Raw genomic sequence first — 23438 nt, 5'->3', positions numbered from 1 at the left:
CTAGCAAACCAGACACAGCCCTGACTTGGACGAGGGGGCCGCCTCCGGCACGGAGATCCCCTTCATGTCGTCGGGCATCTGCCCGTCAGGCCGCCACACGTTCAGGTCACCAAAGATACCCTTCTCGATCATCTCCTCCTGCCAGGGGATGGGGCAGGTGCCGGTGGCGAATTCCTGGAAGAATTCTGTGTCCTCTTTGTCAAAGGCCACACCCCTGACTGTGGAAAAGGCACCCACGTCCTGGATGTTCTTTGCATAGACAGTCCTGGAGTCTGGGATGAAGGGGGGTGTCAGCATCCCTGTGAGAGGACGGAAGACACGGGCCGTGAAGGGCCAGCCAGCGGAAGGAGACGGCCACGCGCCGAGAGCCCCCGCCCCTCACGCGGCCCCGGCGGTGACGAGGAGAGTGACACCCGCCACAGGGCGCTGAGCCAGGCTGGAGACTCAGTACGGTCTGGACACACGTCGCCAGAACCCGGCCCCCATCTGCGCCCCCTCCGTCCTGCCCAGAAGCCCCATCATGAGGGTCGGCAGGCCCTTGGCTACACTGCCCCCGACGCCGCCGTGCCCACCGTCTCTGCAGACCCCCAGCCCCGGCGCCGGCCGCCCCGTCTGCAGGTCTGCACCTCGATCACAACATGCTCAGAACCGAACTCCCTGTGTCTTCACCCCATCCCTCCTCGGCACAGACCCCGTGGCCTCGGGACTCCATCCGGCTCCGGCTTCCCGGGTCCTGACCGCTCGCTCGGGCTGCCTGACCTCCCCGGGCCTCGGGCTGCTCTGGGCGGCTCTCCCTAGCGCCCAGCACCTTCAGATCAGCCGGGGCTGCCACCGCCCTGACCCCTCCCCACCAAAGAAACGTCTCCTACTGGGGCGTCAGGCCGTGAGGTCACAGGCTCGCACTTCCTGGGTGTGGGTTCTGGTGGGTGTGGCGGGTGCCACGCTTCTCTCCCGCAGACACGCGTGCACACACACACTCGCACACACCAGCTTGCACGCGACCTAACAGCAGACGCTGGTGGAACAAATGATGGCTGGAGAAATCCCGCCTCGACTTGGATCGCGGGCTCCTTCAAGGAAACGCCTGACAGCGGGTTCAGATCTTCAGCTCACAGGTGTTTCCCTCGGGTCCCCAGGAGACCCACCCCGTGAATATCCAGTCCTGGGCGCGCTGGGATGAGCAGGGAACGGGGACGGTGGTGTCATCGGGGGCAGAGGATGCTCCGGGGTGGTAGGGGGGGGGTCCACCCAGGCCGCCCGCCCCCCCGACCTCACTCTAAGCTGTCGGACGCCGACGGGACTGGGCGGCCAGCGAGGGTCGCCTAGGAGTCCCCGGCCCCGGCTCCCATGCGCGGACAGTACCGGCCTCCAGCTGCCGCCAGTTGATGTCTCTGAAGAGGGGGCTGGCGCGGATCCCATCGCAGGAGCCGTCCCTGAACCCCAGGCGCCTCTCGGGGTCCTTCTGCAGCAGCGCCTCGCAGAAGTCCTTGCTGGCCTGGCTGAACTTGTCGGGGTAGGTGACTACCTCCTCCAGGACCCGCTGCTTCAGCTCCTTGGTCTCCACCTGCACGGCGGACACCGCACCGTCAGCCCACGTCACCCCCCTGACACCCACGTCGCACCCCGGCCGGGCCCACCCGCGTCGCCCCAGCTGATGGACACGGCAGCTCCGCGGGGCCAGCCGGCCCTGCTCTCGGGGTGCCTGACACCACCCTCCCGCGTGGTAGCACTTGAGGGCTCAGTATCGCTGGTCAGGGCGTGAGGCCCTGAAGGCGGACACCTTGCGCTCCCACAGCCATCGCCCCCCAGCTTGACCGGCGAGGTGGCAGAGGTTCGCCAAGGGCAGACGCCCACAGGGTCCGTGGAGCCTTAGTGCAGACCAGCTTTCCCGAGCGTGACCTCCAGCCTCACAATTCGCTTCCCGTGGTTCCATCCCCAGGGAGCCCCCCGACAGGCAGCCCGGAAGTCTGCAGCCCCACCTCAACCAAACGCTGCCCATTTCCTCTCCCTGTCAGGCAGATCGGCCCTTTCTGAAACGCCCTGAAACTTCACGTGGGCGGGATCATCCAGAGTCACTCTCCCGGGGCCAGATTCTTTCATTCACAGCGGTGGGGTTGAGACCTGTCCGTGCCGTGGGGGTACCCGAGGTTCCTTCCCATCGAACACAGGGACCTCGGCCGGACCACAGAACGGAGGGACCACAGGCGCACTGAAGTTGGACCCCAGACTGCATGACCCAGCGACGGGCCGTAGCGTGAAGGGGCCACGGATGGACCAGGGATGGAGGGACCGCGACAGCTCTCTTTCTCGTGAAAGCCCCTCCTGCTCATCTTCACCAGAAAGCAGGGGTCCTGTCGGGGCTGCGGGCTCAGCCGGGGCTCTGAGCTGGAGCTCCCCTGGTGGTGGCCTGAGGCCAGCGTGGACCCCAGCCTGGGTTGCTTGGCTGCTCTTCCGAGCTGAGGTCGGGCAGAGACCCGTTGCTGGAGTCCAAGGCAGAGGTGCAGGCGTACAGACCGTACGCGTTAGTCAGCAGAGGGGGGTTCTCACCCTCGGGGGACGGGAGACCGGACGGTCCCCACGACTACCTCAGGGAAGGAGCGGGGACCGGGCGGGGGCCCTGGGGGAGGCCCAGCCGAAGAAACTGATGCCTGTGACCTCCAGGCAGGCCGAGGGGCCGCGGGCACGGACGAGCGAGGGGCCACATCGAAAGTACGGTTCACACCAGGCCTCCCTCCTCAGCCCCTCACGTCTGCCCCACAGCCAGCCTCAGCTCCAGGCAGAGTCAGCGTGGGGTCCAGGGAAGAGGCTGCTTTGCTCCTTTTGTTGTGAACAGCGATGCGGGCTCTGAACGACACCTATTCGCGGTTCTGCGGGGCTGGCAGAGCTCCCCGGGGAGACGCGGGGCCGCCACGCGGACAGGAGGCGGGGGGCACAGGAGGCAGGGCCCCAGCACGGCCACCCCCGGTGCCCGCCGCCCCCAGGACATCCAGGGAAGCTGCGGTGCCCGGAGCAGGGCCTGCAGCTCAGCATCCGGGGAGGCGAGCGCGTTGGCCTCCAGGAAGGGCAGGGAGGCCGCCAGCGGGTGAGCCACGCCCCCCAGAGCAAGCGCCGCTCGTGGGGGCGGGGCTGGGGGGGGGGTCCAGGCTCCGCTCCTCCTGACACGCTCCTTGGCGCACCGAGACCCAGGAGACGAGGTCACCGTGTGCACCATGAGAAGCCTAGTGGTCCCCGAAAAGATGGTCACCAGGTCAGCTGGGGGACACCGCTCCTGTGACAAACACACACACACACACACACACACACACACACAGAGCTGATGCCAGCTCAGCTGCAGGGACGCCGCAGGCCACCTCCTACCTTCTCTCCGCGGGCTCGGAAGGGGCCTCTGGCCGCGATCATCTCATACAGCGTGACCCCCAGGGAGAAGTAATCCACGGCGAAGTCGTACTCCTCGCCCCGCAAGAGCTCCGGGGCCATGAAGCCTGCGACAGGAGCACAGCGCGACTCGAGGACCAGCGCCCGGGCGCACACCTCCCCTCTCCCCGGAGCCCAGCGGGGTCCTTGCGCCGGGACACGCGGGGCTGCCCCGCACCCACCCGCCAGGAAGCGCTCCCCCGGGTGTGTGTCCCCTTGGCTACAGCCATCCCCGGCGGAAGCCCCCTCCACCCAGGGTGGGTCTCACCCCCACTGTGGTGCCCACGGCGGACAGAGCCAGTGTCTGAGGCTCATGCAGGACCTGTGGTCGGAGGCAGGCGCTCAGACCCGAAAGGGCACAAAAAAAGAGAGGCTGAAGGCCCGACACTCCGAAGCGGTCCGGACGCCCAGTGGCCCGTGCGCTCCACTTCTGGGGAGTCGGGGCCACGTGCTGGGCCCTGCAGGCCGAAGGGGACGTCCCCGAGAGCCAGCTCCGGCCTCCATCCCTCTGTGCCCCACGCAGAGGCCAGCCCAGGGCGTGGAAAGGGTCGGCGGGCAGCACCTGGGGCCCGTGGTCCGCTCCCCCGGGGCGAGCTAGGCGCCAGGGTGGCTTCCGTGCTCGGATGACCAGACGTCCCCCGAGAGGCAAAGCCGAGCACGTCCTTTTGTCTCCAGCCCCGCCTGGTCCTTCAGCGTTTACCTGCGTTCGTGGCAAGTTCCCAGGAGGGAGGTGGCTGGATGACACGGGCCATGCTGCTGTGGCCACAGGACATTCTCCCGGAGGTTACGGGAGTCAAGTTCCAAAGAACCCCCTGGCCCTGAACACAGCCTCTTTTCAGGGATTACAGTGCTGGCCAGACGGCCCAGACTCTGGAGAAGGACACGTTCCACCCACCACAACTTCTCCATGAAAACGGGCCCGAGAGGAGGGCCCGCCGACCACAGAGACGCAACATCCCTGCGGCAAATAGCCCGCCGGCCCCTCCAGTCTGCTCCGCCCGCCTGGACCCAATGACACGTCTGCCTCCCGGGGTCTCATGTGGCGACGATGACCGTCCTTCGGATGGGAAAGACGGCACGAGCGGGCAATGGGTGAGCGAACGCGGCCTCAGTCTAGGCTCCAGCTCCTCCTCCCCCGAGCCCTGCGGTGCTGGCACAGCGAGGGCCCCTTTGGGTGGACTGAGGCCGAACCGGGGGCGAAGGCTCGGCTCTGGGGACCTGGGCTGGAGGGAGCAGGGGGGCCAGGGGAGAGGGTACGGAGGGCTCCCCGAGCCTTCGCTGGACGCCCCACCTTCCAACTCACACCGACCCCAGCCTCCGCTGCCACTGCTTGAGGCCCCCGCGCCCGCCTGACCCCAAACACACAGGTCAGCACAGCCCGCGGGCAGAGCCGCGCCGTCCAGGACTCGGAGCCGCTCGGCAGCCGCGCAAAGCCCGCGCGCCCCCTAGCGGCCGGTGGGGCGTCTTGCAAGCAGGGCCGGTGACACCCCAGGTCCACCGACTCCAACCCTGGACCTGATCAGCCAGGAAGAGGCGAGCGGCATTTCGCTCACACGTTCGCGCCCGGGAGAGGATCCTCAGAGGATCCGGAAAATTCACGACACGACCTCTTCCTAACTAAAGCCGCAGATGAGACAGACCCACCGTGGCAACAGGCATAACCCCAAAAGGAGCCCAGAGCGCAGGATGGGGGCTTCGGGGCCAAAGCAAGACCCGAACGGCCCAAGTCCCAGGAGCAGCTCTTTCTCCCCGAAGCCGGACAAACAGGGAAGAAGCAGACCTGCTAAGGGGTCCTACAGAAAACCCGGGCCGTCAGGAGCGCAGAGCGCTCGGAGCGTCTGCTGCGCTGCGTGCGAGCGTGAGCCTGGCTGCCGCCACCCAGGCCCCTGCGCTGAGCACCAACGCCCCCCGCCCCCATCTCCCGGCCGGATATGCCTCTTCTCTGCGCCCGCCTGCCTGGCGGTGAGAGGGGACGAGGTGGGGCGGGAGGCGCCACGCACGCGCACACGGTCACGCACGCAGACACGCGCACAGCCCAGGGGCCGCCTCACAGCCGGGCACCGGCCAGGCCCTGTCCCACGCGCCCTGCCTCTGTGCTGCTTCCCTCAGGGCTGGCCCCCAGGCTCTGCCCGTGGCCGGCACTGGGGAGGTTCTGTCACGGAGGGCACACGTGCAAACAAGGAGCGATTGTCCAGGGGGTCGGGGGTGGTCCCTGCGCGGGTGCCAGTGCCCCCGGTCTCACCCTGAGAGGGGAGGGATGAGCGAGCATCTCCCCGACAAGCCCCAGCCCTCGCCGGGACGCCGCCCCAGGCCAGGGGACCCCAGGACCCCGGGCCTCGTCCCCTTCGCCCGCAGAGCGGCTGCCCTCAGCCCGGCTCTCAGGCCCTCACCTGGCGTCCCCGCGTAGCCCTTGGTCTTGGTCTGCCCTTCCTTCAGCTCCACGGCCAGGCCAAGGTCAGAAATTCGGATGTTGCCTGGAGAGCCAACGTGGGCTCAGGTCACACGCGGCTCCGCAAACAGAGGCCCCTGGGGTTCCCGGACACACACACGGGCACGAGCACGGCGCGCACACACAGCGCCGCCGCCCCCCGCCCAGACGGCGGAGGGACCGAGGGTGCCAGCAGCGCCTGCTGCTGGAATCCGGGGCGTATGCCCCCTAAGGCCGGCCTCCTTGTGGCTCTGCCTTCCCAGGGCTCGGCAGCGACGGCCTTGGGGGCACCAGTGTGTCCGTCTGACCTGTGATGGGGAGGGAAGGGGGGCTCTAAAGGGACTTACGGGAGCCTCAGCCTCGGGGCTTATCTCCTGATGAGAATCCCAGTTTGACTCCTCACGAAGACAGCAAGCAAGGGGACCGAGCAGGGACTCGCCCCTAACCGTTAGCTGTTTGCTAATAGCTCCACACCCTCCGGCCTCCTGGACTAAGGCCCCGTTGCCCCTAGTCACGCGCCAGATTTCACCAAAGTCCGTTAACGATCTCCACTCGGGGATAACGCCACGTGGCGGCAAAACAGCTGCACGAACAGTGGACAGACCTGAGATGCGTCTCGGTGCCGTCAGCGCGTCACGAGCATTGATCAGAGCGGGCCCCTCCCCTACCGATGAGCACCCAGGCTACAGGGGTGAGCGGGCGGGGAAGGCCGCCTCACCGTCGTCGTCCAGGAGCACGTTCTCGGGCTTGAGGTCCCGGTAGATGATTCCTCGCTGGTGCAGGTGCTCCAGGCCGCTGACGATCTGGGCCGTGTAGAAGATGGCGCGCGGCTCCTGGAAGCCGGGCTTCTCCTCGTCCACGTTGTAGATGTGGTACCTGGGGGCAGACCACGCGGAGCCTGTGCTTCTCTGGCACAACCGGAAGCCGCGGGCCCACGGTCTGGATGGGACGCAACGTCTCGGAAAGCGTCGAGGCCTCCGAATCCCACGTTGTGTCGGCCAGGCGTGCGCCATTTCAGCCCCGGCGCCCAGCCTTAGGGGCCCGCGGCAGAGCCTGGAGCGCCGGCCGCTGGTGTGTGCGTGTCCTCACAGCCCCTCAGCGCAGCCGTTACAGGGGAAAGGCAGGGCGGCTCCCCCCAGCCCCCCTCCCCTGCCCCGGCCCACGGGGAAAAACAGGGAAACGGGCCCCAAAGGCACTTTACAGCCACCAGTGAAGGAGCCAGGCAGAAGGAAGCCAAGGCGGGCCACGTGACCGGCCCAAGCCCCATCCAAAGCGAGAGGCTGGCCCCAAGCCCAGCGGGCACGCGGGCCGTTTCCCCAGAGACACACAGACTCCCCGCTGGGCCCTCGGAGGCCTCCCCCCGCCCCCCCGGCCTCCCGGCCTCTCCTATCGCCCGTTTCCCTGTCACGTTGTACTGAGACGCAAAACCTAACAAAGTATTTAAACTAGAGAACAACCAGCGAGACGAGAGGCAGGCCAGTAATCTCGAAGCAAACAAGAGAGAAACCCTCACGTCAGCCGTATGTGTACGGCTGCACGTGCATTTTACTACAGTGTCCTGTAGTGCACGGTGCGGCTAGTACAACGCCGTGCGGCGCCGTCACGTACAGCGTACTATGTAGCACGTCCTCCGGGACGCGATATCGCAGGCGGCGTGGTGTACCGTCCGACGTAGCGCAGCGCAGAGTAGCGCAGGGCAGTGTAGTGTCGCTACGACGTAGTATATACAGTGCAGTGGAATATAGGAGCGTGTAGAGCATAGCGCGGTGTAACATAGCACAGGGCAGGGCAGGGCAGGCGAGCAAAGCATCACGGTCTCTCTGCTCTCCAGCTCGTGCCATTTGCGCTTTCCAGGCCCTTCGCTCCTCCTCCGTGAACTTGCACAGGTGGCTCAGTCAGGGCCTCAGAGCCGCACCTGGCAAAAGGGGCCAACAAGCTCACCCGGCAGAGTTTCGGTGCAGGCAAACCCGGGCCCGAGAACGGAGGCACAGAGACGGCGCCCTCGTGTGAGGGCCGCGTGAGTCATCTAAGCGTCTCGGGTGTGTTAGCTGACTCTCCGCAGCAACCTCGGAGCACCAGTGCTTCACCTCTGTCCCCATTTTACAGACCAGCACGCTGGGGCAAGAGCAGCCGTGTTGCCCAGCTGGCAAGTGGGTCTTTTCCCCTCTGGGAGCCAGCGAGCCAACCTGTCTCGGGAGCCCAGGGCCGGGCCCTCGGGTCTCCGGCAAGCCCGGGGCCCGTACGGCAACGACGCCCTCTGCTTCTCCCTGCGGTGGGTGGCCAAGCCACAGTTCCCAAAGTCGGCCACACGGTGCCTCCGCTCTGCCACCACCCCCAGAGTGCGCCGCTGACCAAGTTCGCCTGCGTTTGCCGTCCCCCGTAAAGCACGGCCCGCGCCCCCCTCGAGGCCCCCCCTCCCCTTTATCCACCCGTCCGACTAGCACTCGATTCGCGGCCCCACACGCCCTGCTGCACGCCCTGCTCTCCCCGCCGCCCGCGTGAACCCGAGGCCCGCGGGACGGACCCGTGACTAGAGAGCTCGGGCCGCCTCCCCCAGGGTTCCTGCTCTTCACTGGGGCTGAGGACACATCGTTTCGAGGACCGGCGATCCGAAGACAAAGAGCAGGACGTAGACGGGGACGGGGCTTCTTGTCTTTATCACCACGGTCTCGGCACGCGGGAAGCCGCCCCACGGGGCCCAGAGAGCCCTCCGCACGCTGGGCCGCACGCGCCCTTCCACGCCGCTCCCACACCGGAGAGAGCGGCGCTTACCTTATGTCGCCTCCATTCATGATGCTCATCACCAGGCAGAGGTCGGTTTTGGTTTCGAAGGCATAGGCCAGAGACACGATGAACCTGCTGTGGACTTTGGCGAGAATCTTCTTCTCCACCATCGCACCCTGGAAAGCAGGGTAAGCGCCCAGGGTGAGGCGGGAAAGTGATATTGCCCAAACCGGCCGAGCTCCACAAACCAGAAAACGTCACGATAAAACAGAATCAGAGTTGCCGGTATATTTTTAAAGTGGCTGTACAGAGCAATTGCAAATAACTTAGAGACATGCCTCACGCGCCCCGTTTCACAGAGGCAAGATAGGGCCTGGGAACCCGTCACGTGCAGAGGACTTCGGGGTTCCTAGGGCCGCCGGCAAGGGGGCGCCTGCCGACCCACCTTAGAAATGCGGCTGCGGGTCCCGGCAGGTCCCCGGGCAGCCTGTCGGCACCGACCTTCCCTTCCAGCTCTTCCTGCTGCAATGGCAGCCCTCCTCCTCCCGCCCAGGCCTCTGAACAGCACCTTGTCAAGCCACACGGCATCCCTGTTCATTTTCTGTATTTATCTTAAGAGCCCATGAAGTCCATCTAATGTGTCTTTGAAAGCTGTGCTGGGTGAGGAGAAAGAGCCCTTTTGAAGGAGGAGTTTTTGATGTTGAGGAGCCCTTTGTACCCACTGCGTGGGAAGATTTTAGGTGGATTTTACTTTGTGAAAGTTTGATGAGTTTCCTGAACTCGGGAGAAGAGAGGCTTAATGCCCTAACGGTTGGATTCAAATTGCAGGTAGACGGCCCTGAGGGTAACTGCTGCCCCCGAAGGCCACCGGGCAGAGCACCGTCGAGGGACCCCGGGTGGGGTGCTCTGGGGCGGCTGCTGTTTGCCCCCAGCATGGCCTGTTCTGTGCAGCGGGAACCGGAAGGAAGCCCACGCAGCCAGAACGCGCGGCTGGAGGTCCAGCAGCTTTGGCTGATGCCGCCCGAACGGGGCCTGATGCCAGAGGGAGGGTGGGCGCCGCTCAGAGCAGCTGCTTCCACAACCCCCAACCCCCGGCCCAGACAGCGCTGCACGCGGGCACCTCGGGGCCTCCCCACAGCAGCCCGGGGGAGACTCCCCCTGCAGCCTCCTCCCAGCGCAAGCCAGGGAATGTTCCAGAAAGTCAGAGTAAAGAATCTGGAGACTCGTCCCGGAAGCCTCCCTGACACCGGCTGCTGCACTGCGTGGCGCTGGTGACAAGCCGAGAAGCGTGGTGCCGTGTGGCACAGGAGCCACGCCAGCCACGCAGAGGCCGCTCCACAAGGAGGGACGCCGCGGACCCCGCCTGTCCCGGGCACCGAGGCTGGTGGTTTAGAGCGGCTGGACAAGCCGAGCACCCGAACGCCACCGGCGCCTGCCGCTCCGAGCCAGGGGCTTGGCCGCCAGGCAGACAGGCGGACCCGACGAGGGGGCGCGGGGCACCGACCCCGCCCAGGGCCTCGCGGCGGGAGCGCCCAGGGTGCCCCAGCCCCGACCCGCTCCCCGGGATGCCTCGGCGGCCCACCTTGTAGCCCTTCCTCTTCTTCAGCCGCTTCTTGTTCAGCTTTTTGCACGCGTACAACTTCCCCGTGGCTTTCATCTGGCAGGCAGACACCTCCCCAAAGCCCCCCCGCCCCAGGACCCTGAAGTCCAGGAACCAGTCCTCGCCCACAGGCTGGGCCTCCAGCCACTTCCACTGCAGGAAGCGCTGGAAGTACAGGCTGTCCAGGTACTGCTGGAAGGGGGCCTGGCTAAGGTGCTCCAGGGTGGCCCGCAGGAGGGGCCGGAAGAGCCCGTCCCCGGCCCCCGCCGGCCCCTCCCGGACCCGCGCCGCCATCTCCTCGTCCAGGAAGCCGCAGAAGAGCTTGGCCTGGGGGTCCAGGTACTCGGCCCGGATGGCCCGGGCCTTCTGCGGCCGGAGGTCGTCGGCGGCGGTGTCGTAGTCCTCGACGTCCCTCCAGAGCTCCAGGGCCGGCACGTGCTGCTCGTGGGCCTGCAGGAACTGCTGGAAGAGCCGCTTGCCGATGGGCTGCTCCGAGCACACGCTCTCGAAGCGCAGGTCCAGGCTCGCCTGGAGCACCTCGCACTTGGACAGCGGGGGCAGCTTGAGGCGGGCCAAGTACTTCCTGTCCCGGGAGGTCGGGCCGCTGCCCGCATCGAAGCTGCCTCGGGCGGCGATGAAGGCCGAGTTGGCCACCACCGTCTCCAGGGACCCGAAATCCATGCCGGCGCCGGCCTCCCTCCGCGCCCGGCTCCCACGTCCCAAGCCGGCCTAACCCACTGCCCTCGTCCTGTGGCCCGTTCCCGCCCTCTGGGGACAGGAGGACGGCCGGGCACCAGGAGCCCCAGGACGCCCGCTGACGCAGCTCAGGCGAAATCCTGGCCCGAGTGGAGGACGCGCAGGGCGGGAGCAGGTGCCAGAAAAAGACAATCCCTAAGCCGCTCGCAGGCGGATTAGACGGGCCACCCTGCCCCGCTCCTTCCCACGGGGAAGGACACACCTGGCCCCAGGCCCAGCGCGCAGGAGCCCCGAGCCTCCCCGTCTGGCCCGCTGGCCCAAGCAGATGAGCTGGACCCTCCGCCTGGTTCCTGGTGGGGACACGGGGCCCAGGTGAAGGGAGGGGGCCCAGGAGAAACCTTAATTCACAAAGACGGCTGACGTTTTCCCCACTAGGTGTCATTTTTTCTTTAGAAAACCCGCGAGTGAGAATAAAACCAGCTGATGATAGGAGTTGAGGAATAGGCTTGCTGGGCGTCCACGGGTGAGAGCCCTGGCCAGGGGACTGGTCAGCGTGTGAGGACCAACATTTGCCCTGAGCTGACACTGAGAGCAGCTGTGTCATGCTGGTGGCTCTGATGACCTAAGGTAACCCCGGCCCTTGCCGAGGGATCAGCTTCACATCAGCCCCCTGCCCTCACCTGGGCTGTGCTGGCTGGTGAAGGAGAAACGCCAAGAGAGACGTTCAGGTGAAATGAGGACGGGGATGCAGGAGACCCCAGCTACACCCAGGCTGAGGTCCCACACAGAGAGAGGCAGGAGAGAGAAGGGAACGGAGAGGCCAGGGACACACCAGGGCACACCTGAGACACACCTGGGGGACGCCTGAGACACACCTGGGACACACCTGGAGCTCACCTGAGACTCAACGGGGGCACACCTAAGACACACCTGGGACATAGTTGGGGTACAGCTGGGGGACACCTGGGGCACACCGGGGTATGGCCTTGTCTGCCTCGTTCTAGTACACAGTAGGTGCTTGGTACGTGTATGGGAAAGAATGAGAAGGAAGTGATGGGGGTTGGTTACAGTTTAGAGAGGGGAGGAAGAGAAGGGCCACAGAAATGAAGAACACCCCAGCCAGAAGAGGCCAGGTAACCAACTCCACGCGGGGAGGAGAGGGTCGAGAGGGCAGTGAGATTCTGCCAGTGGGTATGAGGGGACAGGCGGACTCCGTGTAGCAGCCGGGGAAGCAGAAACAAGAACTTGCAGCTGAGCAGGTGGGTTGGTGCGTCCAGCCTGGCACTTACTAGCAGGCGACCTTGAGCTGATCTCTTCAAACCCTTCCTGCCTTTTCTTTAACCCTCAGTGTTCAGGCGGGTCAGCGGCTCCGGTTCCAAGGCGTATTGTGGACCGGAGCCCCTTCTACGGTGTCTCTCACCGTGTGGCCCCAGACGGCACCTCTCAGCAGTGCCGGGGACTCGAATCTCCTGGAGAAATAAAGACCTGCTTCGGTGGGCCTGGAGTGGGGCTGGCACCCAGATCAGGAACCTGGGCGAGAGGCGGTGTCTGAGGACGGCGACTCCCACTGGATGAACACTGAGCTGAACTGCCTCCTGAGGAAGTGGGAAGCATTCAGCTAAACGGCGCTAAATATGTTTCCGATCACGGGACTCAGAGATTGAAGAGTGAACTCGGCTCTCTAAGCGGGGTCAAGTACGCAGAGCTTGCCAAACTCATTTGGCCCTTTTTTAAAAAGTTTTTATTTAGAGTGATTGTAGATTCACATGCAGTTATAAGAAATAACCCAGAGACACCTGCACCCCTCACCCAGTCCCCCCAAACTGTAGCTCAGGATCGCAGCACGGATACCGACGCCAACACAGCAAACGCTCAGGAACCCCCGACGCCACACGGTCCCCTTTATAGACACCCGCCTCCCTCCCACCCCAAACCCTGTCCTGAACCGTGGCAACCACGAATCTGCTCTCCATTTCCATAAAGTTGTCATTTCAAGGATGTTTTATACGTGGAATCACACAGTATGTCAATTTGCAGGTTGGCTCTTTTCACTCAGCATGACTTCCTGGACCCACCCAGGCGGTTACACGTACCTGGAGCTTCACTGCTGAGTGGGATTCCATGGTGTGAATGGACCACGGTTGGTTTAACCATTCACCTGTTGAAGGACATCGAGGTTGCTTCCAGTTTGGGCTATCATGAATAAAGCGGCTAAAACCATACAGACATTCGTGCAGATATAAATTTCAATTTCTCTGCGATTAATGCCCAAGAGCATATTTGCTGGGTCGTATGGTATTTGCATGTTCAATTTTTTAAGAAACTGGCAAACAGTTTTCCAGATGGCTCTACCATTTTATATTCCCACCAGCAACACACGAGTGATCCGGTTTCTCAGCCCCCTCACCAACACTTGGAGTTGTCACCATTTTTTATTTTAGCTCTTGTGATAGGTGGTACCTCATTGTGTTTTTAATTTGCATTTCCCCACCGGCTAATGATGTTGAACAGTTTCCCATGTGTTCGTCATCTGTGAATCCTCTTCGGTGAAATATCCCATCATGTCTTTTGACCATGTTCGAACCGGACTGCTTGCATTTTTGCTCTTGGGCTGGAGGTCCAATTTTTCAATTTTCTCTTTTATGGATTGGGCTTCTGGTGTCAGGTCTAAGAACTCTCTGCCTAACCCTACTTCTTGAAGATTTTCTCCCATGTATTTTCCCAAAATTTTTATACTTTTACATTTAAATCCATGACCATTTTGAGTTAACTTTTTTGCAAGGTATGAGGCTTAGGTCAGGGTTCGTGGATGTCCAGTTGTTCCACCTCCACATGTTGAAAAGGCCGTCTTTGCTTCATTGATTTTCTTTGGCACCTTTGTCAAAATCAGTTGGGCACATTTGTGAGTCTACTTCTGAGTTTTCTGTGCTGTTTCATTGTCCTCTGTGTCTGTCCCTCCACCGACGCCGCACTGTCTTGATGACTGTGGCTATATAATAAGCCTTGAAATTGAGTCTTCCTACCTCATTTTTCTTTTTAAAAAATATTTTCAAAAAAGTATTCCAGATAAAGAAGACAATATTGAACTATTCTAGTTCCTTAGCCTTTCTAAATAAATTTTAGAGTAGTCTTGTCTATAGATATAAAAAAAACCACCTTGCTTGGATTTTAATAGGAACTGTGTTAAAATAGTATATCAGTTTGGGGAGTATTGACATCTTTACTGTGTTGAGTCTTCCAACCCATGAACACAATATGTGTCTCTATTTACTTAGATTTTTGTTTCATCACCGTTATGTAGCTTTCAGCATACAAGTCCTATGCATGTCTTATTAGATCAACACCTAAATATTCCTTTTTGTTTTGAGCAATTGCAAATGCTTTCCAGGGTTTTTTTGTGTCTGTCTTGGATATTCAAAGTTTAATCTTGATGCGACTTGGCACGGATTTGGGGGCGGGCATCTTGTTTGGGGTTCTCTCAGCTTCTTGAGTCTGAAGGTTTAAGCCTCAGCCCCGCTCTTTCTTCTCTCCTTGCAGGACGCCAGGGACACAGACGTTGGGCCTTGCCTATGGCCCCGGGTCACTGAGGCTGGGCACTTCTCTTCGGGCTCTACTTTCTCTCTATTGTTCAAATCCTGAAATTTCTATTGTTTTCTCTTCCATGTCAGTGATTGTTTCCTCTGTCCCTTCCCTTCTGCTGCTGAATCCATTCTTTGAGCTTTTCATTTTGGTTATTGCATTTTTTGAATCTAAAATTTCCATTTGGTTCTCCTTTATATCTTCTATTTCTTTCCTTCAACTCTCTACTTCGATTTTTCCATTTGTTTCAAGCACAATCACCACTGCTCGCTGGAGCACTTTACAACCTGTCAGATGATTTCAGGATCTGTCACCTCAGTCTTGGCGTCTACCGATCATCTTGTTTTAACTTCATTTGCAGGTCTCCCCGGTTCTTGCTCTGATGAGTGATTATCCGTTGAAAGCTGCGCGTCTTCCTATCGTCCAGCCCTTCGGTGTTCGCGGGCTTCCGCTGACCCCGCGGCAGCTGCGGAGGGGTGGGCTCCGGTCCCTTGCTGCCGGGGGGCGGTGGGAGCCGAGCCCCCCGCATAGGAAGGGTGAGGTCCCACGTCGCCCGGAGCTCAGTCTCTTTGGGGCGTCCGTCCCGCGTTGTCCCGCAGGGCGCGCCGAACAGCCCAGTGCCCCCCCCCGCCCCAGGCCTCCCCTCCCCCCGGGCACGTGTCCCAGGAAGGTCATCATGGCGAGGCCTGTGCAGCTCAGCACGCACGTCCGTGCTTCTGCGAATTCAGAGACTAAGTGTGGAGGACTTCGTTCAAAGACTTCCAGGAAGAATTCATGCTGTGCTCGTCCCAAGAGTGTCTCTGTACTTTCCGGGCAGGGCGGCACCGATTCCCTGCACAGCAGCTCCTGCCCTGTGTCTCCAGGCCTCGGCGCGGGGGTCCCAGACCCCCAGGCGGTGGACAGTGAGGCCGCAGGCTAAGGCCACACTCTGTGTTCCTACTGCCCTGAAGTTCCAAAGCTGTGAAGGGGAACAGTGTGAAGGAACGTGCCCAGGGCCGGTCCATCAAGAAACTGAGTCCAAAGCTACAACGCTGCAATTCCATCTGAATTTTACGGTGTTTGTTTTGCTGACAAGCTCTAAATCATCCTAAAGAAAATAAACATAATGGCTAGAGGGCTTTTCACCATTTTTATCCCCAAAGAACACTTCCAATTTGGCTACTGGGGTCCCTCAGAGGGAAAGTGACAATGGATGGACACCCAGCTCTTTGTATACAACCCCCACCCTTTCAGTCGGGTCCTGACTCAGATATTTGTAAAGACGCCTCGGTGCCACATCGTATTTGCCGGGCGCTGCCCTTTCCTCCTGATCTCAGAGACGGGTGCCCCAGCTATGGAGACCGCCAAGGCCGCTTGGTTCTGGCCACGCGTCAGGTGGCCCGGGGGCTCGTGGGTGTCCAGACGCTCAGGCCGCCCGGCAGGTCAGCTCCCTCAGGAACTCGGGGGTGGGGCAGGCGCCACAGGTTGTCAAGGCGCCCCAGGTGGCCCGGACGTGCCGCCAGGCTGAGCGTCCCCTGCCGGGACACTGCCGCGGCCCTGCAGCCGCAAGCAAGGCTCACGGGGGCTCCCAGGCCCGCTGGGTCCCCGCGGGGTCAGAACCTGCATTTCAGCAGCGCGCCCGGGGACCGGTGTGCATTCGGTTCCAAAACGCTTCTAGATCGTATGGCCGTGAACTCCTCCACGGACGCAGAGTCCTACAGGGCCCCAGCACTGGCTCTCAGAGGACACCATGCTCACCACCGAAGCCCAGCTCAGGCGAGGCGGGAAGCCCTGCGGCCCCGCGTCCGGCCGCCCTGGGCACCGGCAGGACTGGCTCTCCGGCGTCAGGAGTGACAGGGGCGGGAGCCCAGCCATCGCCTCATCGTGACCTCGGGCGCCTGCTGCGATCAGCTCCGAGCGGGGAGCGTCTCGGCCGCGGGTGAGCGTCGGCGTCCAGGCCCCTCCGCGTGCGGACCGCTCTCTCCACACCTCCCGCCCCAAGGACGTGCGAGCGGGCGGAGCTGAGCACCTGGCAGGCCTCCTTGCTCCTCACCAGAGCAGATAAAGTTCTGGGCCAAGGGCACCCGAGAGGAGGAGTGAGCCACCCTGATTTGCCCAGGGCGGGGGTGGAGGGGCACCTGACGGCAGGGGAACCTGCCAGGCCTGCCCGGGCGTCGGTGCTTGACGGCCGAGCAGCGATAACACCCTGCTGGGCTCGCCCCGGAACCCAGAGCCGCAATGCCCTTGACCTCTGAGGGGGAGACCATAAAAGCCAAGGGCGCTTCCTCCCCCAAGTGTCGCCTGGCAGGAGCGGGGCGATGGCGGCACTGCAGGAGAAGAAGTCATGCAGCCAGAGGATGGAGGAGTTCCAGCGCTACTGCTGGAACCCGGACACGGGCCAGATGCTGGGCCGGACGCTGTCCCGCTGGGGTCTGTGCGGCAGGGCGGGGGCGCCAGGGGAGGGCAGGGGCCCAGCCAGCAGCCGCGTGGGGCTGGCGGTCCCAGCGCCCAGACGCAGGCCCTGGCCGGCCTCTCCTCCCCCACTGGGTGATCCCAAAGGCCCCCCTCGGCCCTGACACCCCCCGACACCGGGCACCCGAGAGCGGGGGGCAGCCTAGGATCAGCCCCAAAGGCTCAGCATTAGACTTGAGAAGAGCAGTCTTAAAGCTATGCTCCTAAAACTGTACTTGTTTTGAAGGCTTGTAAGTTAAGGGGTGCAGGGTTACCGGGGTCATGAGAATGGCCCGGAACCAGATAGCGGGATGCGTGCCCAGCGCCGTGCGTGAACGCACCCGACACCAGTGCGACGTTCACCCTGCGGGGTGACGCGTCTGGTGAGCTGCACGCGTGCTCCCCGCGACCGAGCCGCCGCCGCCGCCGCGCCTGACCCGCCTCTTCCCGCAGTGTGGATCAGCCTCTACTACGTGGCCTTCTACGTGGTCATGACCGGCATCTTCGCCCTGTGCATCTACGTGCTGATGTGCACCGTCGACCCGTACACTCCCGACTACCAGGACCAGCTCAAGTCCCCAGGTACCGGGCGTCGGGCCCTGCTCTGCCCGGGGCTGCCGGGTCAGGACACGACCCCGCGGGGAGGGTGTCGGGGAGGACGGTCACCAGGGGATCAGGAAGGGGGCGAGGGGAGCTCGGTGTCCGTGTGGCGTCACCAGCACCGAGGCTGCTCTCCCGGGGAGGCCTCGCCTCCCCAGCAGCAAATTAGGTCCCGAGCGCGAGTGCCGTCGAAGCTCAGGGCGGCCCGCGCGACGAGGGGCTGAGCCAGCGCCGAAGAGCAGGAAGTCGCTGGGGACGAGACTCCCAGATCCTGGGGGGCGTGTTTGGACCAAGACTCCCCCACGCAGCCAGCTAGCCTGCGGTGCCTGCAAAAAACAGAAACAAAGGTGGGGGGGGGGGAGACGAAGGAAGGAAAGCTTCTTCCAGCCCAGCTACTCAGAGTGTTTGTCACCCCTGCGCCCCTAACTGTTTCCGAGGAAAACAATACCCAAGAACATCCAACAGCAGCGCTGAGCTGTGCCAGCACTCGGTGGACCCTCTGCAAATCATCGTGACAACTGAGGGTCAATGTTTTGAGTCAACCAATGGAGAAAACATGGAGGATTTCCATGTCATTTCAGAACAGAACGTAATAGGTCACAAACTTGAGAGCACACTGTGATAGACTGTGCCCCAAAGCCCGAGGCCGGCAGGCAGGCAGGCCTCCTCTGGGAGGGACCCGCGGGCCCTGGCCAGGCCTCGTGGGACGGTGCGCCCCCCCCCCCCCAGCCCCTGGGCAGGGTCCTGGGCCCTGCCGGCTGCAGCCTCCTCGCCAGGGGCAGGGAGACCCTCGAAGGCCTGGCCCCGACGCGTCCCAGGCACGGCCTCCCCCAGGCCAGGGCCAACCGAACAGCAACAGCCTGGATGTATAACCAAAGACCAAGCGTCACGTCCTTTTTCCAGGGGTGACCTTGAGGCCAGATGTCTACGGGGAGAAAGGCCTGGACATCTCCTACAACGTGTCTGACAACAGGACCTGGATAGAACTAACGCGGGCCCTGCACCACTTCCTGGCGGGTAGAGTGTAGAATGCACCGCAGTCTCCGTTCTTTCCCCGGCTCAGGAACCCCCCGGGGGCGGGGCGGGGCAGGGGGGCTGCAGCCCGGGCAGGGCCGCAGGTGTGTCTGTCCCCCAGGCTACTCACCCGCGGCCCAGGAGGACAACATCAACTGCACGTCCGAGAGGTACTTCTTCCAGGAGAGCTTCCTGGCCCCGAACCACACCAAGTTCTCCTGCAAGTTCACAGCAGACATGCTGCAAAACTGCTCGGGCCGGCCGGACCCCACCTTTGGTTTTGAGGAAGGAAAGCCGTGTTTCATTATCAAGATGAACCGGGTGAGTGAGGGGGTCGGAGGTGAGTAGGGAACGGGGCCCCTGCCTCTCCCGCGCGTGTGCTGGCCGCGAGCGTGCCTTCCCTCAAACACAGCTGGGAGCCGCCACCCAGACCCACCGCCCACTTGACCGTGGCGTCCGCCATGCCCCGAGCCGCAGAGCCTGGGGCAGCCCCGTGTGCACGGCGGCTGCAAGAAGCCGGGCCGCGGCCAGCGCGGGGAGGGCACCTGGGAACCGTCTGGGGACAGGCGCAGAGGGAGGCTGACCGTGAGAACACAGCCAAGCACGGGAGGCACGTCCACGCCGCGGGGAGAGGGGACCTGTCGGCAGGGCCCCGGGGAGCGCGGGACTCGGCGGCGGGGTGAGGGGGGCCCGGCACCGCGCTGGCCTCTGCGTGGCACTCTTCATTTTCCTCCCTAAGAGGCCGGGGGGCCCACGTGCTGGCACACCGCGCCGGGCCCCAGGGGCCAGCTGGGGTGCGGTCCCGGCTGTGCCTGGCAGGGGTGCAGCCAGGGAGGGCGCCGCACTGGACCCTGGGCACCAGCAGGTGCATCCGGGGGCCAGGCCGTCCGCACAGGTGGGCTCGGGAAGCTCAGACCCCCGTCCAGCTCTGCCCCCTGCCGGCCAAGACCACGGCCCCGGCGTGGAGCTTCTGGCTTTGAAGCGGGAGTTGGTACCTCCGCCCCAGACCCTCCCCGGCACCCGTCCTCCGCACTCACAGATGGGCATAGCAGCCACGTCCGAACCTTTCCCTTCCAGATCGTCAAGTTTCTCCCCGGCAACAGCACGGCCCCCAGGGTGGACTGTGCTTTCCTGGTGAGTGACCGGCCACAGCTGTCTTGTTTAGGCTGCAAAACCTGCGGGAAATACTGATCGGGTTTTCCCTAAAATCATCTCAACCGTCAGCCTAATAAGCCCGGTGCACGAATTGCAGGAACCTTCACTTAAGAGGGGTTTGATCGTGGGGGATTAAAAACCTGGTAAGAATTATCAAGAAAAAATAGTCTATATGGTATGGCAAGCTGCCAAATGGTACAGCTATGCAATCTCGGAGAATAAAATTTTATACTGTCTCTGGAAAAAACCTGGTAAGAAAAACAACACTCGTCACCGTTGCTTCAGAAAGCATTTGGGACAGTGTGTCACGGACATGCTTCAAAATGTTTGTGGCTATTTGGAAAAACCAAGGCACTCCTACTATGCTGCTTTGTCCTTTTTATTCGCTTATTTACAAAAATATGCAAGTTACCGGCAGCTACTGCTGTCTGGCAGTGCGTGTCTATAAATGCCGCCAACAGTTGGCATTAATTTAGTCCCGTTTTTCTCAAAACATGTTTTTAAGTACAACATGAAAAAACTAAATTTGTCTTCGTTGAATATTTTCTAAAGCTTGTTTTCACAATCACGCCCTCAGCCAAGGCTCTCTGCCATCAGCACGGGTGCCCCACCGGGGTGACCCCACCCCCAAGGCCTGCAGTCTCCCCGGAGCGCAGCGTTCGCCCTGTTTTGTTTTTCCCTTTTGAGTTTGCTCGACCACGCATGTGTAGGCTGACCCGGGATCCGCACAGACACCAAAGTACCCTTCCTCTGCCCTCGGACGAGCTCAAGCCGTCGGGCGATTCGCTGGCTCTGACAGTCAAAGGAAGCAAACCCCACGACAGCGTGTGGGTCCTTCCCCGGTCTCCCTTGTGGGCCTTCATTCCCACACGCTAGGCTCTATCACCTTTTTTGTCCTAAGAGGGTTTAAAATGGAAAAAAATACAAGTTTGATAAGTCACCCGGGGTCTTGCAAACTAACAAATTACACCCTTAATGGATTCGCGGCTGATGATAAAGATTGGATCTAGTTTATGCCAACTTCACGTGTGGTCACGGCGCACACGTCCACACACACGTGGACTTGCGTGCACGAGCATGCGTGGCGCGGACACAGGCGGACGTGAGCGCGCCAGACCCGGCCTTTCTCACGGCGGCCTCTCGCCCGCAGGACCAGCGCTCGGATGCCCCGGCCCTGCAGGTGGAGTACTTCCCACCCAAAGGCGTGTACAGCCTACACTACTTCCCCTACTACGGGAAGAAGGCCCAGGTACGTGTGCGCCACTGTCCCCAGCAGCTGCTCCGGAACCGGATTAAACTGAGCGATCACTAGAGCAGAAGGAAAGCCCTACGTGTTTCACCTGTAAAAACGAAGCGAGGCGTACTTAGTGCTTAGTACTTAGTACTTAGCCCAGCCGGACCACTTAATCTTCGGGCACTTCCCAAGCCCACGTTCTCGTAACTACCTGAAAACACATCATTCTCACGCAAAATAAATATCAAATCTAATCTTTTACCTTCCAAGGGCCCGCTTAGAAGGCCCTTAGACAACTGCATATCCATTTAAAACCATTTTCTCCAAATCTCTTGCTTTATCCTCTGTGTTGTTTTTATATTAATTTTCATCGAGTGGAATTTGAAGTTGAACCTGTCCCCGGTCTGTCCCCGCCCCCCGGCCCCCAGGCTCCTAAGCAGGGAGACATTTGTGTCCCAGCCGAGCCACCCTCAGGGGCCCTAACGCGCGTCCGCTTCAGCCCCACTACAGCAACCCGCTGGTGGCCGCGAAGCTTCTCAACGTGCCCGGGAACACGGAGGTCGTCATCGTGTGCAGGATCCTGGCGGAGCACGTGACCTTCGACAACCCCCACGACCCCTACGAGGGGAAGGTGGAGTTCAAGCTAAAGATCCAGAAGTAGAGGAGCCACGCGCCGGCCCCCAGTGCAGGCGACCGCAGACGGCACGTCCAGCTACACCCGGCACCCGGGGCAGCTCCGCACCAGACGGGCCCCCGCGCGCCCAGCTCTCGGAGCCAGAATCCTGTGACATCTCTGTCACTTTTTTGGTAGAATTTGTAGCCACGATAAAAACGCTGGGCTAACACGGTGACCCTAAGGCAGCAGCTGTGCGACTAACGAGACCCCCAAAGGACTCATCTCTTGCACGTGGACATCTCCTTCCCTGCTGTAATTTATTTTTTCTCTATGTTAACATGAAGACCGGTAGTGCGTTGATATGAAACGTGACTTAGGATGTCCTGCGTTCTGGTTGCCTGCCGGCTTTAAAAAATGCAATTCCTAAACTGTAAAAATCAAGTTTATTAAATTCACTCTTAATCAACGAAAAAGAGTCGTGTCTCTCCTGATGAGGGGGAAGAATCAACTAAAAAGTCAAACTAACAAATGCAGTTAACTAAATTAACTAAAAAGAATCAACTAAAATTAATGAACTAAAAAACCTCTCCCTTTAACACTTTCAGTTGCAAGTCGGGGACATTACAAACCGGAGTGGAAGGGGCTGCCCCGAGAGCGCACAGTTCTGGGACGTAAGGGTGTCCCCACGCGGCGGAGCCCAAACCCCAGGGGTGACCTTCCTCGGAGCACGGTCTCCCCTCCAGCCTCCAGGGCGGCGGTGGGTGGGGTCTGCAGCCCCAGCCCATTCAGATAACCCTGAAACTAGAACATTCTGTCCCAAGGACAAACCTGCTCTCACCTGTCGCCCACTTTTCACCCCACCCGGAGCTGGCAGCCCAGAGTCCTAACCCCACGGAAGAAGCCCCGCAGAGGCTCGGGGGACAGGGGACCCGCCGCCCAGCCCCGAAGGCCACCAGGGCCCGGGGTGCGGGCGTCTCTGCTCCGCGTTGCCAACCCCACCAGCAAAACCCCTGAGCCACCTGGGAAGTGCCACGTCAGGCCAGAGATCAGGCCACCTCAGGGATGTCACGACACATGGGAGGTCAGAGGTCAGAGGTCCAGCCACCCCAGAAGAGACACCAAGGCCTCGATGGGGGTGGGGTGGGGGGTGCACGTCACGGGGTCCGAGCACAGTAGGCTGCCTGACTCGGGGTCCCTCCTCCGGCTGCCCTGGGAGGCCGGGGCTGCTGATCCCATTCCACAGGGAAGGAAACCGAGGCCCAGCAGCTGGAGGGGCTGCCCCCGCGGGGGGCGCAGGGGACACGGAACCTCAGACCCGGCTACCTGCCGACCACACAGCGCCCCTTGGCAAGAAGTGCTAGAACCTCTGTCAAGTTGCTGTCGAATACACGGAACAGCCAGCACCTGGTGGGGGTGTGTGGCACAGGCTCTGGGGTCAGAGGTCAGAGGCCGAGGTTCGAGTCCGGATGTTCCTCTCTCGGGAGCTCGCTGACGCACCCCGGGACCGCTGCTGCGCCAACACCCAGGGTCGGTACTCGGCCCAAGTAGCCACAGGCCTCCCGGTTTGCAGAACCCCGCTACTCACCAGCTTGTAAGATGTGACCTCTGGAATCAAACGCCTCCCCTAGAGGTCACAGACCACACCGCAGGGAAGCTGGCGTGGAAGGATGCAGGCTGGACACCCTGACGGGTGATGCTCCGGGATGACTGGGCCGCAGCCGAGCACCTTCCAGGAAGAGCAGGAGAGGCGATGGTGCCAGAACCTCGTCCCCTGTCCAAGGCGCTCCCGCAGCGACGGAACCAGCAGACCCTCGGTCACCTGGGTCACCACCGGCGGAAGGTCGGTGTCGGGGGTCTCCTGCCCACGGCCGGGTGCCCAGCTTGGCCAGACCCGCCCGGGTGCCCTAGAGGAGGAGGGCCAGCAGGGGCGCAGCCGCGGGGCACTCGG

General features: G+C 62.0%; 2 protein-coding genes across 2 annotated transcripts; one reads left to right on the top strand and one right to left on the bottom strand.

Annotated features, from left to right (window-relative positions):
- On the bottom strand, window positions 1-10847 carry GRK1 (G protein-coupled receptor kinase 1). Its single transcript, XM_059041541.2, has 7 exons — window positions 10149-10847; window positions 8615-8742; window positions 6561-6718; window positions 5805-5888; window positions 3358-3482; window positions 1363-1564; window positions 1-299 (listed from the first exon to the last, which is right to left on the bottom strand). Exons 1-7 carry the CDS (start codon window positions 10845-10847, stop codon window positions 1-3), a joined length of 1695 nt encoding a protein of 564 aa, XP_058897524.1.
- A 5891-nt stretch (window positions 10848-16738) lies between these two features.
- On the top strand, window positions 16739-21535 carry ATP4B (ATPase H+/K+ transporting subunit beta). Its single transcript, XM_059041548.2, has 7 exons — window positions 16739-16850; window positions 17325-17453; window positions 18375-18488; window positions 18607-18806; window positions 19563-19619; window positions 20791-20889; window positions 21374-21535. The coding sequence occupies exons 1-7, from the start codon at window positions 16739-16741 to the stop codon at window positions 21533-21535; spliced, it is 873 nt and encodes a 290-aa protein (XP_058897531.1).
- The last annotated feature ends 1903 nt before the right edge of the window (window positions 21536-23438 follow it).

Source organism: Kogia breviceps, chromosome 16 (genome assembly GCF_026419965.1).
Source record: "Kogia breviceps isolate mKogBre1 chromosome 16, mKogBre1 haplotype 1, whole genome shotgun sequence".
In the NCBI taxonomy this organism is placed as follows: domain Eukaryota; kingdom Metazoa; phylum Chordata; class Mammalia; order Artiodactyla; family Physeteridae; genus Kogia; species Kogia breviceps.
The sequence above is the reverse complement of the archived record's forward strand: the minus strand, read 5'-3'. Positions and strand labels throughout refer to the sequence as shown.

What these genes read in the sequence shown, in the direction of transcription:
- GRK1 (XM_059041541.2), bottom strand. Translation starts at nt 10,847, where the DNA reads ATGGATTTCGGGTCCCTGGAGACGGTGGTGGCCAACTCGGCCTTCATC. An exon ending in AGAAGAGGAAGGGCTACAAG is followed by an intron (nt 8,743 to 10,148) that starts GTGGGCCGCCGA and finishes CCTGCTTTCCAG; the next exon opens with GGTGCGATGGTGGAGAAGAA. An exon ending in GGGCTACGCGGGGACGCCAG is followed by an intron (nt 3,483 to 5,804) that starts GTGAGGGCCTGA and finishes CTCCTGTCGCAG; the next exon opens with GCTTCATGGCCCCGGAGCTC.
- ATP4B (XM_059041548.2), top strand. Translation starts at nt 16,739, where the DNA reads ATGGCGGCACTGCAGGAGAAGAAGTCATGCAGCCAGAGGATGGAGGAG. An exon ending in TCATTATCAAGATGAACCGG is followed by an intron (nt 18,807 to 19,562) that starts GTGAGTGAGGGG and finishes TTTCCCTTCCAG; the next exon opens with ATCGTCAAGTTTCTCCCCGG. An exon ending in GGGTGGACTGTGCTTTCCTG is followed by an intron (nt 19,620 to 20,790) that starts GTGAGTGACCGG and finishes TCTCGCCCGCAG; the next exon opens with GACCAGCGCTCGGATGCCCC.